The 14686-nt window shown below is 34.3% G+C and overlaps 1 protein-coding gene across 2 annotated transcripts in view; it reads left to right on the forward strand.

Annotated features, from left to right (window-relative positions):
- Nucleotides 1–14686, forward strand: part of Uvrag (UV radiation resistance associated) — a 341523-nt gene that overhangs the window by 91925 nt on the left and 234912 nt on the right. For both annotated transcript variants that reach the window (XM_026387330.2, XM_077797626.1), the window contains exon 6: nucleotides 4369–4451. In XM_026387330.2, the coding sequence (XP_026243115.2) occupies nucleotides 4369–4451 (83 nt within the window). The remainder of the gene's footprint in view (nucleotides 1–4368; nucleotides 4452–14686) is intronic.

Below are 14686 nucleotides of genomic sequence, written 5' to 3' on the forward strand. Positions count from 1 at the left end.
ATTCGTTGGTTGTACATAATGTGGAGTTTCACTGCTTGTGTATTCACATATGAACATAGGAACGTTATGTCTGCTTCATTTGTTCATAGTATTCTTATGTACTCCTTTTTATTTCTGTCAGATTGGAAATAATGCTTTCAGTTCTGTCCCCGGTTTTAGAGATTTGAGTCTTCTTTCTTTTTCTCTGGTTTAGTCTATCTTAAGAGGATGTCTGGTTGTTGATCTTTTCAGGGAGCTAACTTCTGGTTCCATTGATTTTTCTGTATTGTTTTTGTATTCTCTTATTTTGTGGAACTCTGCTCTAATCTTTATATTTCCTTTTTTCTTCCCTTTGCATTTAATTTCTTTTCTTTCTGGTGTCTTAAGGTGGAAGGTAGATTACTGATATGAGCTCTTTCTTTTTTTTAAATATAAATGTTTGAAGCTGTGAATTTCCCTTGAGCACTTTTTCATTGGATCCTGTAAGTTTTGAACTGGTGTTTTCATTTTCATTCAATTCAAAGCATTTTAAAATTTACCTTGTGATTTGTTCTCTTATCTCTTGATTATCCAAGAACGTTTACTTTGCACATTTATGCTTTTCCCCACAAATTTCTTCTAATTATTTATTTCTAGTTTTATTCCACTGTGGTCAGAGAGGATAATTTGTATGATTTCAGTTTTTTGAAAGATATTGAGATTTGCCTCGTATCTGAACATATGATCTGCCCTGAAGGACATCCCACATGCAACTGAGGAGAATGGAGGCTTCTGCATGTGTCTGTTAAGTGTGGTAACAGTGTTATTTGTGTCTTTTATTGTTTATCTTTTGTTTAATTGTGTTATCCATTGTTAAAAGTGGACTGTTGATGTCTCCATGTATTTCTGCCTTTATTTTATTTTATTATTTTTGGTAGTGGGGATTGAACCGGGGACACTTTATCTTTGAGCTACATCCCCCAGTCCTTTTTTGTTTTTATTTTGAGACAGGAACTCTCTAAGTTGCTGAGTCTAGCCTTGAACTTGTGATCTTCCTGTCTTCAGTTTCCACATTGCTGGGTTTACAGGCATGTGACACCCCACCCCCTGGACTGTCTCAATCACTGACTGACTTTTTCTTTCTTTTTGTGCTGGAGATTAAACCCAGTGCATGCTTATACCACTGAGTTACCATTCAGCACTGATATGAGCTCTTTTCAGTCTTTTTTTGTTTGTTTGTTTCTGAAGTAAGTCTCTTGAGACAGCATATAGTAGATCATTTTTTAAAAAATCTATCCTGCCAATCTTACCCCCCTCCATTTCAGTACTGGAGGTTTAACCCAAAGGCACTTAACCATTGAGTTACCCTCATTTTTATTTACATCCCTTGCTCTCGCTAAATTGCATCCTCCTGCTGGCCTTGAACTTGCCATCCTCCTGCGTCAGTCTCCCAAGTAGCTGGGAATACAGTATTCACCTCTGTACTGGATTCAATCTCTGCCTTTTAATTGGAGTGTGTCGTCATTTTTATAGATAATGTATTTACAGATACAGAAGGGCTTCTGCAGTTTTGATGTTTGTTTTCTTATATCTTTTTTGTTCCTCATTTTTTCCATCACCAACTTCTCTTGAATTAGATATTTTTTCATGTAACATTTTAATTCCTTTTTCATTTCTTTTAGTATATGTTTTTTAGTTTTTTCTTGGTGGTTGCCTTGGGGATTACAGTTAACGTCTTAATTTATAACAATCTAGTTCAAATTGATACCAGCTTAGTTTTAATAGTATACAAACTTTCCTCTCTCTATATAGCTCCATTGTCCTACCCTTAAGTTATTGTTGTCACAAATTGCATCTTTATAATTGTGTGTTTATCACATTAGGTTTATGATGGTTGTTTCATGTATTCATCTGATTGATTTTTAAATGCTAAGTCAACGATTCTTAGGATAAATCAAATTAATAAAGACGTATATGTTAGTTTTTTTTTCTTTTCTTTCTTGGCACCCAGGGATTGAACTTAGGGGTGCTCAACCACTGAGCCACATCCCCAGCTCTGTTTTATATTTTATTCAGAGATAGGGTCTCATTGAGTTGTTTAACACCTTGTTTTTTGCTGAAGCTGGCTTTGAACTCATGATGCTCCTGCCTCAGCCTCCCAAGCCACTGGGATTACAGGTATATGCCACCACGCCCTGTGCTGTGATAATTTTTTTTTTATCCTGATGATATATTGTTGGTTCAGTTTGTTATTAACATTTTGCTAGGGATTTTGTGTTTCTGTTCATGAGAGATTCCTGCATGTGTATATGTATGTGTATGTGTGTGCAATGTCTTTGACAAATTTTGGTATTAGTAATTCTGATCTTATAAGTTTTAAATTGTTTCCTTCTCTGCTTCCTGAAGGGCTTTTGTGAAATTGATGTTCTTTCTTTATGTTTGATAGAATTATCAGTGAAACAATTTGAATTTGGACTTTGTGTGTGGGGGTCTGTATGTGTGAAGAGTTTTGATAATTCACTAAGAAATAGATACAGTACTAGTCAGATATTCTTTTTTCATAATATGTCAGTTTTCACAGTCTGTGTTTTCTTAAGGAGTTAGTTTGATCTAAGTTGTCCAGTTTATTAACAAGCATTTATTAGTAACATTCTTTTAATGTCTGAGCTAGACAATCTTTTTATTTTTATGAGATTTATAATCTTTTTTCTAGTTCCACATTTTTCATTGGTTCTTTTTAGTTATTCATAACATTAGGATTCATTTTGACGTAATTATAAAAGCACGGAATATAATATGCTCTAATTTAGCACCTAGTAACTCCTCTTTCCTTTCCCGTTCTCTTCCCTCTGCTGATTATTCTGCCGTTTACTTGTTTTTTTTTTTAAATTATTGTTTTGAGGATGTACATGATGGTGAGATTCACTAATGCATATTCATATGTGTACATAGAAAAGTTAGGTCGATTCATTCCACTGTTCTTCCTTTACTCTGTCTTTCCTCTCTCCCTGTTTCTATTCCACTGATGTTTCTTCTATTTTGACAGAATTTCACTTGTCCCCCGTCCCCCGGCCCTTTTCCTTTCTCTTTCTCTCTTTGAGCAACATAATCTTTAAAAAAAAAAAAAAGATGTTTATACTAGCAGTATAGCAAGCACTTATATAGTATTTTCATTTCAGAAATATTAATTCTTTTACTTACCACATTTGTTAGGGAGATACTACTAGAATTTCTGTATTACAAGGGGAAGAAACCAATATTAAACTGAGGAGAGCTTAGTTAAGATCACGAAACTGGTGTATTAAGGTCTCAAATTGGAAGCCTGATGGCCTGGGTCTACAGCCTTTTTCTCCTAACTAGTATTTATGCTGCCTTTCTTGGATGGCGAGATACCTGTCCTTCTCTTATGGAATTGTGCTATGTTGTTGTTGTTCCTCCTCCTCCTCCTCCTCCTCCTCCTCCTCCTCCTCCTCCTCCTCCTCCTCTTCTTCTTCTTCTTTTAATTTTTTAGTTGTAGATAGACACAATACTTTTTTTTTTTAAATTTATTTTTAGGTGGTGCTGAGGATTGAACCCAGTGCCTTGTATGTGTTAGGCAAGTGCTCTACCACTGAGCTACAACTCCAGCCTCTGTTCTTTTTAGATATACATGACATTATAGTGTATTTTGACATATTATATATATATGGAGTATAACTTATTTTATTAGAGCCCATTCTTGTGGTTGAATGTGATGTGGAGTTCTACTGGTCGTGTGTTTGTTTTTAATTTTTTTGGTAGTTGTAGGTGGACAGCATGTCTTTATTTTATTTGTTTATTTATATGTGGTGCTGAAGATTGAACCCAGGGCCTCACATATGCTAGGCAAGTGCTCTGCCACTGAGCCCCAACCCCAGCCCCCTGGTTGTGTATTTGTATATGAACATAGGAAAGTTATGTCCAATTCATTCTACCGTTGTGTATGTTCTCTTTAGAAACCTTCCTTACTCTTTTGTACCTCTGAGTGGAAATATTTGTTTCTTACATTCCTGATTAAAACTTGGAATTCCTTTTCCTCAAATAAACATTATTTATACATGATGGCTAGGCATAGTTGAAATATTACTGTTAATACTCTTCTTCAGTCACATAATATGTTAAAAGAATTTCTGAAGCTTCTTGGAGAAGTTCACCACAATTTATATTGTGAAACATTGTTTCTGTCGGAAACTGGGAAAGAAATTTATTTTAAATTCACTTGCCTGAAAGGTTAGACTTCAGTTACATGGAAATTATATTTAATTTCTTGAAATCTCTAAAATTTTAAATAAACTCAGGTATTTAGTCATATTTTTTAAAAGGCAAGCATAATTAACTCATACAGATTTGATTTTGTTTCATTTTGATTACTTGTTGATTAATGTCTTTCAGGGTTATTCAAATGCTCAGAAGAATATTCTTAAGGTGGATCAGAACTGTGTTCGCAATTCTTACGATGTCTTCTCTTTGCTACGGTAAGAAAAAGTTCCCCCTAAATTCTTAAGAATCTTTCTCATTTTGAATTTGTGACATTTCCATGTGAAAGAATGTATGGGTGTGCTAGAAGCTGTTACTCAGGCTTAGCATTTTTTAGTGAAAACTTCATAAATTTTATAGCTACAGTAATTGAAGTTTACGTCTTGGGAAAGCCCTTATCCCACTTTGGACAGTGGGGAAAAGTGGTTGGAAGCCAGTGTTCTTAAAACAAGGACGTGAGCTATTTGTTGGTCTTCTATACTCTAAACAGCACCATCCAGAAGTGCAAAATTTAGACTTATCAAAATCTTAACGGCAATAGCAGTAACTAGAAAAGCCCTCCACGACCCCAGAGTTTCCACCTGATGTTCATCTTAAAAGAATCATCTTTGGCAAGCCAAAAGAGCTTTACATGAATCTAATGCTCAGAGGTTTGAGTGCTTCTGCTCTATCTTTTTATAATGTCTGGGCTTAATTTTTGAAAGATTTTAAATTTTTTCTTTGATTTTTAAATGTGATAGTTCATCAAGGACATTTTCCCAGGGGGGCAAGCTACCCTAATAAATGCATTTTAAAAGAAAATTAACAGTGACACTCAATCTTTGTTCACCCTACTCAGACAGATTACTCATTGAAATTTGGTTTTGGCAGTATTTTTCTAATGTTTACATAACACATCATAAATTTCAGACCATTAGATATCCTTTATATATCTACTAGAGGAAGAGTCCATAAGGATGATTGGAGAAAGAGCTGTTTTATAAACATTATAAAAATAGCCTTTTCTATGTGAAACTTGGATCTTATTATACGTGATGATATAGAGTTTGGTCACAAGAATTGTGTAAATTACTCTTAGGGGACAGTGATTTTCACTAAGATCACTTTTGATTTATATTTAGGAAATGCCTTCACCTTGACTTCTTAGGATGTATAATAGAACTGTCAGGATTTAGTAATTTGAAGGTGGAGATAGAATGCAAGAGTTGTAAAAATATATACGTATTTTTTAGTCTATTCAGTTTGGGTCATAGTGAGTTTTAAGTCTTGAAAAGAGGAATGTCTAGTTGAAAATGTGGGTAAACTGCTATTATCTCGACCTCTGTTTTCCCTAGTTAAATATATATAAGATATAATTATATTAAATATGTCTTCTGGGTATGAGATTGTGGGATCATATTAGAAAAACCAGTAGAATTAAAAGAAAATATCCTAAGTCAGGGAGAAGAGGAGGAATAGTGTAGCATCATAGAGGCTAAAAGAGGATAGTTTAAAGGCATGGGATGCTGTGGAATACATAGGAGAACAGGAGATGGAGAACGGCTGTGGGAGCCTGTGAAGCCCTGTGGTACAATACAGAACGCTGGAATTAACTTCAGCTATCCTTGATTAATCCCAATTCATTTAACTTCTCTGATTCTTCAAAAAAAAAAGTAAATAAATAAAATAGAAGTAGTGATGTTATAAATTTGTGTAATATCCAAGCATTTTCACAGCTATTTTCTGGGTTTCAGTTTTTGCATTTAAAAGGCTCAGGGGTCACTCCAGTTAAACTGGGCTAATTGAGCTGTGCAGATTGGGGTTGCTGTGATGGCTCCTCTGACCTTAAGGGTCCGAGCAGAGAGAGAAAGAGAGAGAAAGAGAGAGAGAGAGAGAGAGAGAGAGAGAGAGAGCATGAGCACATGCTGACCCCCTTTTATTGAGGAGAAGCTATTCAAATGAGGCAAAGGGTCAGGTTTCAGGGGGCTGAGTCTTATCTTCTTGATGTCCACTGTCAGCAGGTTGACTGACATCTGGGTAGGCCACACCCAAGGGCACAGTAAGAGAAGGGGACACACGCAAGGCACTTCCATGGAAGATTCTATCCTAAACAGGGCAAGGGGTTATATTACAAAGGAACAGGTGAGCGTAGCTCCACCCATGGGGCTATAGCAAGACACACCCATGCATGAGACACTGTCCCTCAACCAAGAAGAGTGGGGAAAGCTCTGCCACATTTCTGCGACTGAGCACCTCAGCACCCAGCCAGGGAGTGTGACTCAGTCACATGCAAGGTTGGTATCCCACAGCTATTATTTTGATTTCTTAGAACCTTTGAATGTTCACAGGGATCATAGCTCTTGTCTTAAGCATAAAAGCTGAGGCCAGGAGATGTTGAATGATTTCTCTATCTCAGGGTACACAACAGGAGCCAGACTGCAGATTGCTTTGAATATTTTTTTAACCAGCACCTTTTCACAGTCTTACCTTTCTAGACTGATGCTTACAAGGTGCCCATAATATAATGACTGAGGAAATTTTCTGAAAAAAACAATGCCCTCTATAAATGCAAAATCACCAGGCTTGGTAATTAGTTGGTTATTTAACCTTGAACTTGGAATGATTTGGCTCTTGGGGGTTTCATTTCTAGGGTACCTTCCAGAATCCTCAGATATGTTAGTGATTCAAATTGTTTTATTAACAGTGGTTTTCTCACCACCATTGTGTAATTCATTTATAGCTAATAACACAAATAATGCTTTTTCTGAACAGATCAGATGTCTATTTCTCAACCTGAATCCAGGGATAACTAGCAACTTTAAATTGTACTTGTCGTAGTTAATAAAATGGAATTTCCTGTGTGCTAGTTCTTTTTCTCAGACATAGTAATAAATATCTATCACCTGCTCTATTAACTGTTAAATGTTCCTCTTTTCCCATATTTTTTTTTGGAGGGGGATGGGGGGACCAGGGGTTGATCCCAGGGGTGCTAAACCACTGAGCCATATCCCCATCCCTTTTTATTTTTTATTTTGATACAGGGTCTCACTAGGTTGCTTACAATCTCACTAGGTTGCTGAGACTGGCTTCAAACCTGTGATCTTCCTCCTCAGCCTCCTGAGCTGTGGGATTACAGTTGTGTGCCACCATGTCCAGCTTTCCATAATTTTTGTCATGATAGATATAGAGTGCTTGTTGGAAAACTTGAGCACCTGTCACATTAAATTGTTAATTTCTTTCTCTCTAGGTAGGCAATGTTGTCCCTGTCATTAAAAATAAATAAATAAATAAACATTTTCTTTTCTTGGCTTATAAAATTGCTGCTACCCGATCTATAATTTTATGTGAAAACACACAGAATCTGAGTTCTTTAATATCACGTAACTTTAAAATTCTCAATGCTGGTTGGAGTCAGGATGAGATCCCAGGTCGACTGTTCTTTCTTTCTTTTTTTTTGAGAGTATATTCTAGTTAGTATCTCTCACTATACTGTTGTGCCTCTGGTATTTATATATTCCCTCTAATTTTATGTGTATGTGTGTCACACACACACACAAAAAGGACTTTAAGGAGCAGCTAAACTCAGGACTTTAACCTCTTTTAGATGGATGTGTTTTACTGTTTTAGAAAAACAATTACCTGTGATTTTATTCTGATCCTTTGGCCCATAGTTAGGAATTTAGGCTTATTGCATTGTTGCCAAAGTATTAGCAGCTCTTTCCAGATTTACATTGAGTGTGTGTGTGGTCATTGAACTTTTGCATCTTAACCCTTGAAAATTCATGGGTTAAATGTTTGTTTCCAGGTAAAGAGACATTTAATTAAGAGCCAATTTACTTATTGCTGTTTGATACTTGAGGATGTTCACCACAAGGTGTCAATATTGTTCCTTAACTGGCATTTGAGATTTTATTTGTTTTACAATTTTAGGTGGAAAAAAGTAGGGGATTTCAATGGAATATAAAGCAGTGTTATACTGTACTATAAAATGAGCATTTTTTGCAGAAGTTGATTTTAAAAAATATCACTTTTCCTTCTAGTTTGAGGAATGTAGGCTTATTAGATAATGTCATTCTCCCCCCCCCCCCCGCCCGCCCCATCTTATTGTTGATAGTGAGCTTCTGAAACACTGAAGAGAGCTGGAGAGGCATGATGGTTGCAATCTAGAATCCAAATAATGGTGGCAGTTAGGCCAGACTGAGGGGTGAGAGTGTTGTCACTAATTATATCTGTTTTCTGGGATTTAAAGAGAATTTTTGGTGTTACTTTTTTTTTGTTTTGTTTTTCCTTTTATACTTTCTAAAAGAAGTAGCTCTATTGTAGTGAGACAGGTAATGATTGTCCTGATTTTCTCCTAGTACAGTTATTATTGGTTTCTTTCCTTCTCCTTTTGAAAAGTCTTGCTTTTACCAGTTTAATAAGTAGAAGTATGAAGGGAAAGTCAAGGGCTGTGGTCCTTCCACCTAGGTTCTAATTCTGAACCTGCCATGTACAAGTGGACTGGATGCAAGGCTTGGGATAAGTTACTTAACAGGTATGCCTCAGCCTGCTCTTTTAAAATACTATTTATCTCATAGTATTGAGAATATTATGAAAATTAAATAAGGTAAAATATTTGAAATCTCCTAGGACAGTTAATAGCATATACTAGATACTCAATGAATAATAGTTTTCTTCTGTCCCTTTATTTTTCTCATCTTGGAATTAGCTTTCTCCTTTAATCCAGTGTTCCTTTTTCTTGTTACCACTAGCTTTTTAGTTTTTCAGCATAATTTCCCTTTGTCTTCTTGCCATTCTATGTTTACTGCCTCTGCTTTCAAGTTACCTGTATTAATCCTAAATAGTCATAATAAAAGATGTTTTAACAAGTGAAAAGATGTTTAAGATGTGAAAGCTAGAAAGCTTCTAGAAGTATGGAATTGTTCCATGGGGTTGTATTGTCTCCTCTCTTCTGTCTGATTGGCACCTCTTGATTAATTGTTGTGGTTCTTTAGGACTTTTCTGCATTATGCTTTCTCCCTGGTACTCTCTTCTGTGGCCACAGCTTCAGTCAGCATATCCAATTGTTAGAAACTCTCAAATCTATATCTCTAGATATAGATTTGGATTTTCAGTATGTGTTTTCCAGTGATCTTTGAGCATTTAACATTTATGTCTTCGAGGAATCTCAACCCTGATGTGGCCAGAGCCACACTCTTAAGTTTAATCCACCTCTTCCTTTTCTGTTCTCTGATTTGTCTGATGGTATCAGCACCCTCCCATGCACCTAAGCTCTAGTAATTAATCTTAGTCATTTTTATTTCTTTCTCCTTCTTTCAGTGATTTATTTATTTGGTTATAAATCCTCTTGAGTCTTCGGTGGCATGTCTCATCCATCCACCCTTCTCTGTTTTCACCTTTATTTTCCTATGCTATTTCTTGACCTCCTAAATAGTCTCCCTACTTCCAGTTTTTGTTACATGCAATTAAGAGCTGTGATTTAATTCAGCATTAACTTATGCCAGGAATTACTCTAAATGCCTTACAGTAGTTAACTCTTATTTTTCACAACATCCTTATGCAGTAATAACTGTTGTTCTTCCTATTTACAGATGAGGAAATTGAGGCACAAAGCAGTTAAGTGGCTTATTCAAAGTCATACAACTAGTGGAGTGAAGCTTATATTTAATGTCAAGCAGTCTAGCTCCAGACACCATCATCTTAACCAGCACATTTCTTAATTTTATAATCTTCTATACTGCTTTAGTGCTGTTCAGCTGCCACATTGCTGCCAGTGTCATATTTTAAAAGATAAATCAGTTTTTATCACTCATTTGCTTAGAAGTCTTGAAGCCATCATGTTTAGAGTAAAGCTCACACTTCTTCATTTGGTATTCAAAGGACATTGTTCAGTACTCCCACTATTGTCTAATTTCCCATCCTCCTACCCCACCAATTATCCCACAGTAATTGATAGCTATCATTTTTTGAGCACTTAATGTGTTAATTAGTTCTTCTCTGCTCTCTCCTTTATCCCAACATCCCCAAAGAGAGCTGCTTGTTTTACTGATCTATTATTAGTACTGTTACAATGTGGATCAAGTATATTAAGGAGAAGATAAATGCTTTTCTTTTGATCAAACTATACTTTCTTCAGGTTGTAGAGGGCTAAGGTTTTGTTATTCCTGTTACTGGTTTCCATTTGACAAAATGAGAGTTGTAAAAAAAATCCTAGGCTATTATCTAGGAAGTGTTGAAAATGTAGCCTGTGAACTCTCAACTGCCTCTTTCTTCCTCATCCCTCCATGAAACATCTGGTGAGGTTTTCAGGATTTTGTGGCTTTTTTTAACAATTTTTATTTTTTTAGTTGTAGATGGACAAAATACCTTTATTTTATTGTTTATTTTTATGTGGTGCTGAGGATCAAACCCAGTGCCTCACGCATGCTAGGAAAGTGCTCTGCCACTGAGCACATTTATATAGTAAGATTTTCTGAAAGATCTTTATTTGACTGTCTACAGGCAAATTGCCCTCCCCTAACTTTGTTGGAAAAACTTTTATTTTACAAATTTTCTATCTTAAAGGGGAGCTGCTAACAAGAAATAAATTATTTTTAGAAAATAAATTAATTTTAAAAAACTGATGGAATGAGAAGTATAAGGGCATTAACTACATTTTAAAATTATGAATGTGATAACCAACTTTCAGGTTGCAGGGCAATTTTGTTTCTCTTTTTCTTCCTGCCTAATGGTAATTGCAACTGTCTACTAGGCTAAGAACTCTTCTGTAAGCAGAAGATGTCATAAAGTTTATATAGTAAAACTCATGTACTTTACTTTTCATAGTAGAGCCTAAGCTCTTACCCAATGTCTGTGTGCTTACTTAAACTATGTTAGAAGAGGAATTAAGAGGATTACTATTAAGATAGACACACTGACAGCAAGAAATGGAAGTTTGCTCTCTTTGTAGTATACTTTTTGATTCTGGGAAATAGCTGAGTGATAAATCATATTAGCTACTGTCCTACCTTTGTAATCAGTATGTTTGGATTCTTATACATCCCTGTCTCACTACTTCATGTGAAAGGAGAGAGAGGATGAAATAATTCAACTGTAAAAAAGCATAGCTAGCTTGCTCCGGTGTGTGAGCATCAGTCCTTTGCCCAAGCACACCTCCAGGTTCAGTTTATGACTCAAGTTAACAATGAGAATCATGGATTATGCAGTGTTGGTTTTCACTAATGCTATCTGTATAAGAGTTGAGGAAACTGAGGCTTAGCAAGGTAAGAAGACTTGCTTGGGCCTGTAGGATGAGTAAGTGTTAAAGCAGGTTTGAATAAAGGCCTGCCAGGCTCCAGTGCCTATGCATTTTTCCATTATGCCATATTGATGTCAAGTCATTAGTAAAACAGAAAACTGTGATTTTTAGAGCTTTTGTAAGAAAATGGGCATGAGATAAGTTTAGAAAGGTTTTCAATCAAAATTTAAAAGAAAGCTTTGGTACTTAATGTAAGCTTTGGGTAAACAAAATTTGTATTTATGTATAATAGCACATTTTGTTCTTACTCATTCTTCTCTTTATATATATATATATTTATATATGCATACGTGTACTAAAGGCGCACATACACACACACACACACACACATTTTCATGAAAATAGGTTTAAACAAATGCTAGAATAATTTTAAGAGAAGACTTTTTTCTTCCCCCATTCTTTTACTTTCTGGCTTTTCTTCTTCTTTAAACAATTTTCCCCAGTTCCCTGACCCAAAACACCCAAACACAAAGTGCATGTTCAAATGACCCCCAGCCATCTGTTCACCCATGTTAACAGTCTCCAGTTTATCTGTATCCATCTGAATTTTCCCCCATAGTTTTTTCTTGTGTCCTTGGAATTATATACGTTTTATATATATGTATGTATGTCTCTATACATATATATATATATGGTTGAATTACTGTTTTACAAAATTGAAGTGAAAAATATATATGGTAAATGACTCTACTATATCTTGGTTTTCTTGTTCAACATTCCATAAGCAAGTTCCTTCAATTCATTTTTTTTAAGTAGCATTTAAACAGGGCTGAAATATATTTATTCAATCATTATCTTATTGATAGGCTTTTAATATTTACCCTGGCTCAGTTTTTTAAGTTTGTTTCTTTTATCAGGATACACGATACTACAGTAAATACACACACACATACACATACACACATACATACATACACCTTTATTTTTATGATCTTTTATTTCTGTGAATTAAAATCCCAGGACTGGGATTTCTGACTCAGAGCATGTATAGTTTAAATGTTTAAGAGAGACCATATTGTTAGCCCAGATGGCACAAATATATGGCATCACATTTTGCTCTGAATCTCTGATGACAGGAAGTATCATTTTTTTTGTGTGTGTGATTTTTTACTAATCTGATGAGTTTAAGTGACACATACATGTTACTTTAATTTTTCTTGGTCTGGTACAAAGTACTTAGTTTGAGCTACAAGTTAAATTGATATCTTTTCTGAAGTTAGCCACTTAGTATATTCTTTTGTGAATATGCCTATTCATATATTTTACCTGTTTAAAAAATTGAATTGCTTGCAGTTTTCTCATAAATTTCTAAGAGTCCTTGTTTTTTTTTAAATCAAACCTGTAGAGTTACTTTTTGACTCATGATACATTATACAAAAACTTAATATTTATTTTATTATATAATTCTGCTTTTTTATATAATTCTGGGCATTTTTATATTTAAGAAGTGTTTCTTATAATTTGAATTTATAGATATTTTCTAAGTTTTTTTATTTATAGCATGTTAATTATTAAATCTTCAATATAATTTGGAATTCTTAACTATATTGTATAGATATTCCATATCTTGTGAGACTGAGGTTAATTTGTTAATCAGATAAATCCAGTGTGCCAGAATCTTTCTTTTCCCACCAAATTTAAATACTACCTTTGTTATATATAAAGCTCAAACATACTTAGATGTATTTCTGAATTCTATTTTTTGTATTCCTGATATTTTTGTCTGTTTTACCACTTTCAAATTGACTTGCTTATAGTGTTTTTTGGTGTATCTCAATCTCAAGTAAGACGAGTCTTCATCTTGTTATTCTTTTTTTTTTTAATTTTATTTGTTCTAATTCTTATTCTTTTTTATATTTTGGGGGCTGTTTTCAGACTTTTATTTTTTCTTGTGAATCTTAAATTTACTTTATTCTTTTCCAAAATATCAACCATATTGGAATTTTAATGGGGATTTTTATATTAATTAAATTTTTGTGATAATTTTGTGAGAGCTGTAATGTTTATATTAGCATTCCCATCCAAGAACAGATATATATTTATATTTGTTTATATTATATTTTATCCCTTCAGTAATATTTTGTAGTTTTCTTTATATGGTTATCAGCCTTTGTATCAAATTTGTTCTTAAAGCATATTGTAGTTTTTACACTGTTTTGTATAAAATGTCTTCCATTTCTATTCTTTGCTATAGGGGAAAGCTATAATTTTAATAAAATCTTATATGTAATGACTTATATCCGATTATTTTGTTTTTTTCCTTTCCTCCCCTCCCCCTCCCCTCTTTTCTTTCTCTCATGCTGGGGATCAAACCCAGTTTTCTTCCTTCCTTCCTTCCTTCCTTCCTTCCTTCCTTCCTTCTCCATTGTGTGACTGTAGCACAGTGTTTGTTGTTGTTTGTTTATTTATTTATCAGGGCTGGGGATTGAACACAAGGCTTCGTGCATGCTAGGCAGGTGTTCTACAATGAGCCACATCCTGAGCCCCCAAACCCAGTTTTCTAAAGCATGTTCTATTGATTATTTATAGCATACACTCGGCATTTGCATTATCATTATTAAAAGAATAGAGAATTTATTTTTTCCTACAACATTTATACTGATTTTTGAGTTTTATTTGCTAAGCCTTCTAGAACTTTGAAAATAATCTTGAGAAGTAATAGTCATAATAAGTATTCCATTTTCTTATTTTAATTAAAAATGATTAATATTTTGCTATTCAGAATATTTTTTCTGTTAATTTTCAAAAATATTTTAAATTTTTGTTTATTCTTTAAAAAATTTTTTTAGTTTTGGATGGACACAATATCTTTATTTTTATTTGTTTATTTTTATGTGATGCTGAGGATAGAATCCAGGGCCTAAAGCATGTGAGTTTTTAAAATGCCTTTTCTCTAATATTATAATTTTTCATTATTTATAGTTTTAAATAGGAAGGTCTGTAGATTTCCTGATTCTGTGATACTAATAGTTATAGGTTACTTTTTTGATGATTGCGATAAGTGAGGCTAGTGTATAGTATTGGTAGTAGTAGGTAGTAGTAGTTGTTTTTGTTGATTGGAGAGGAGATAAGTAAACATTCTCTCCCAAGATCTTAAAATTGAATTGTGAAATTTTCCATTTTGTTCTATAATTCTAATCTGTAATATGATGTTATTAATAGCATCTGCCTTGCTGC

Source organism: Urocitellus parryii, chromosome 4 (genome assembly GCF_045843805.1).
Source record: "Urocitellus parryii isolate mUroPar1 chromosome 4, mUroPar1.hap1, whole genome shotgun sequence".
Classification (NCBI taxonomy): Eukaryota; Metazoa; Chordata; class Mammalia; order Rodentia; family Sciuridae; genus Urocitellus; species Urocitellus parryii.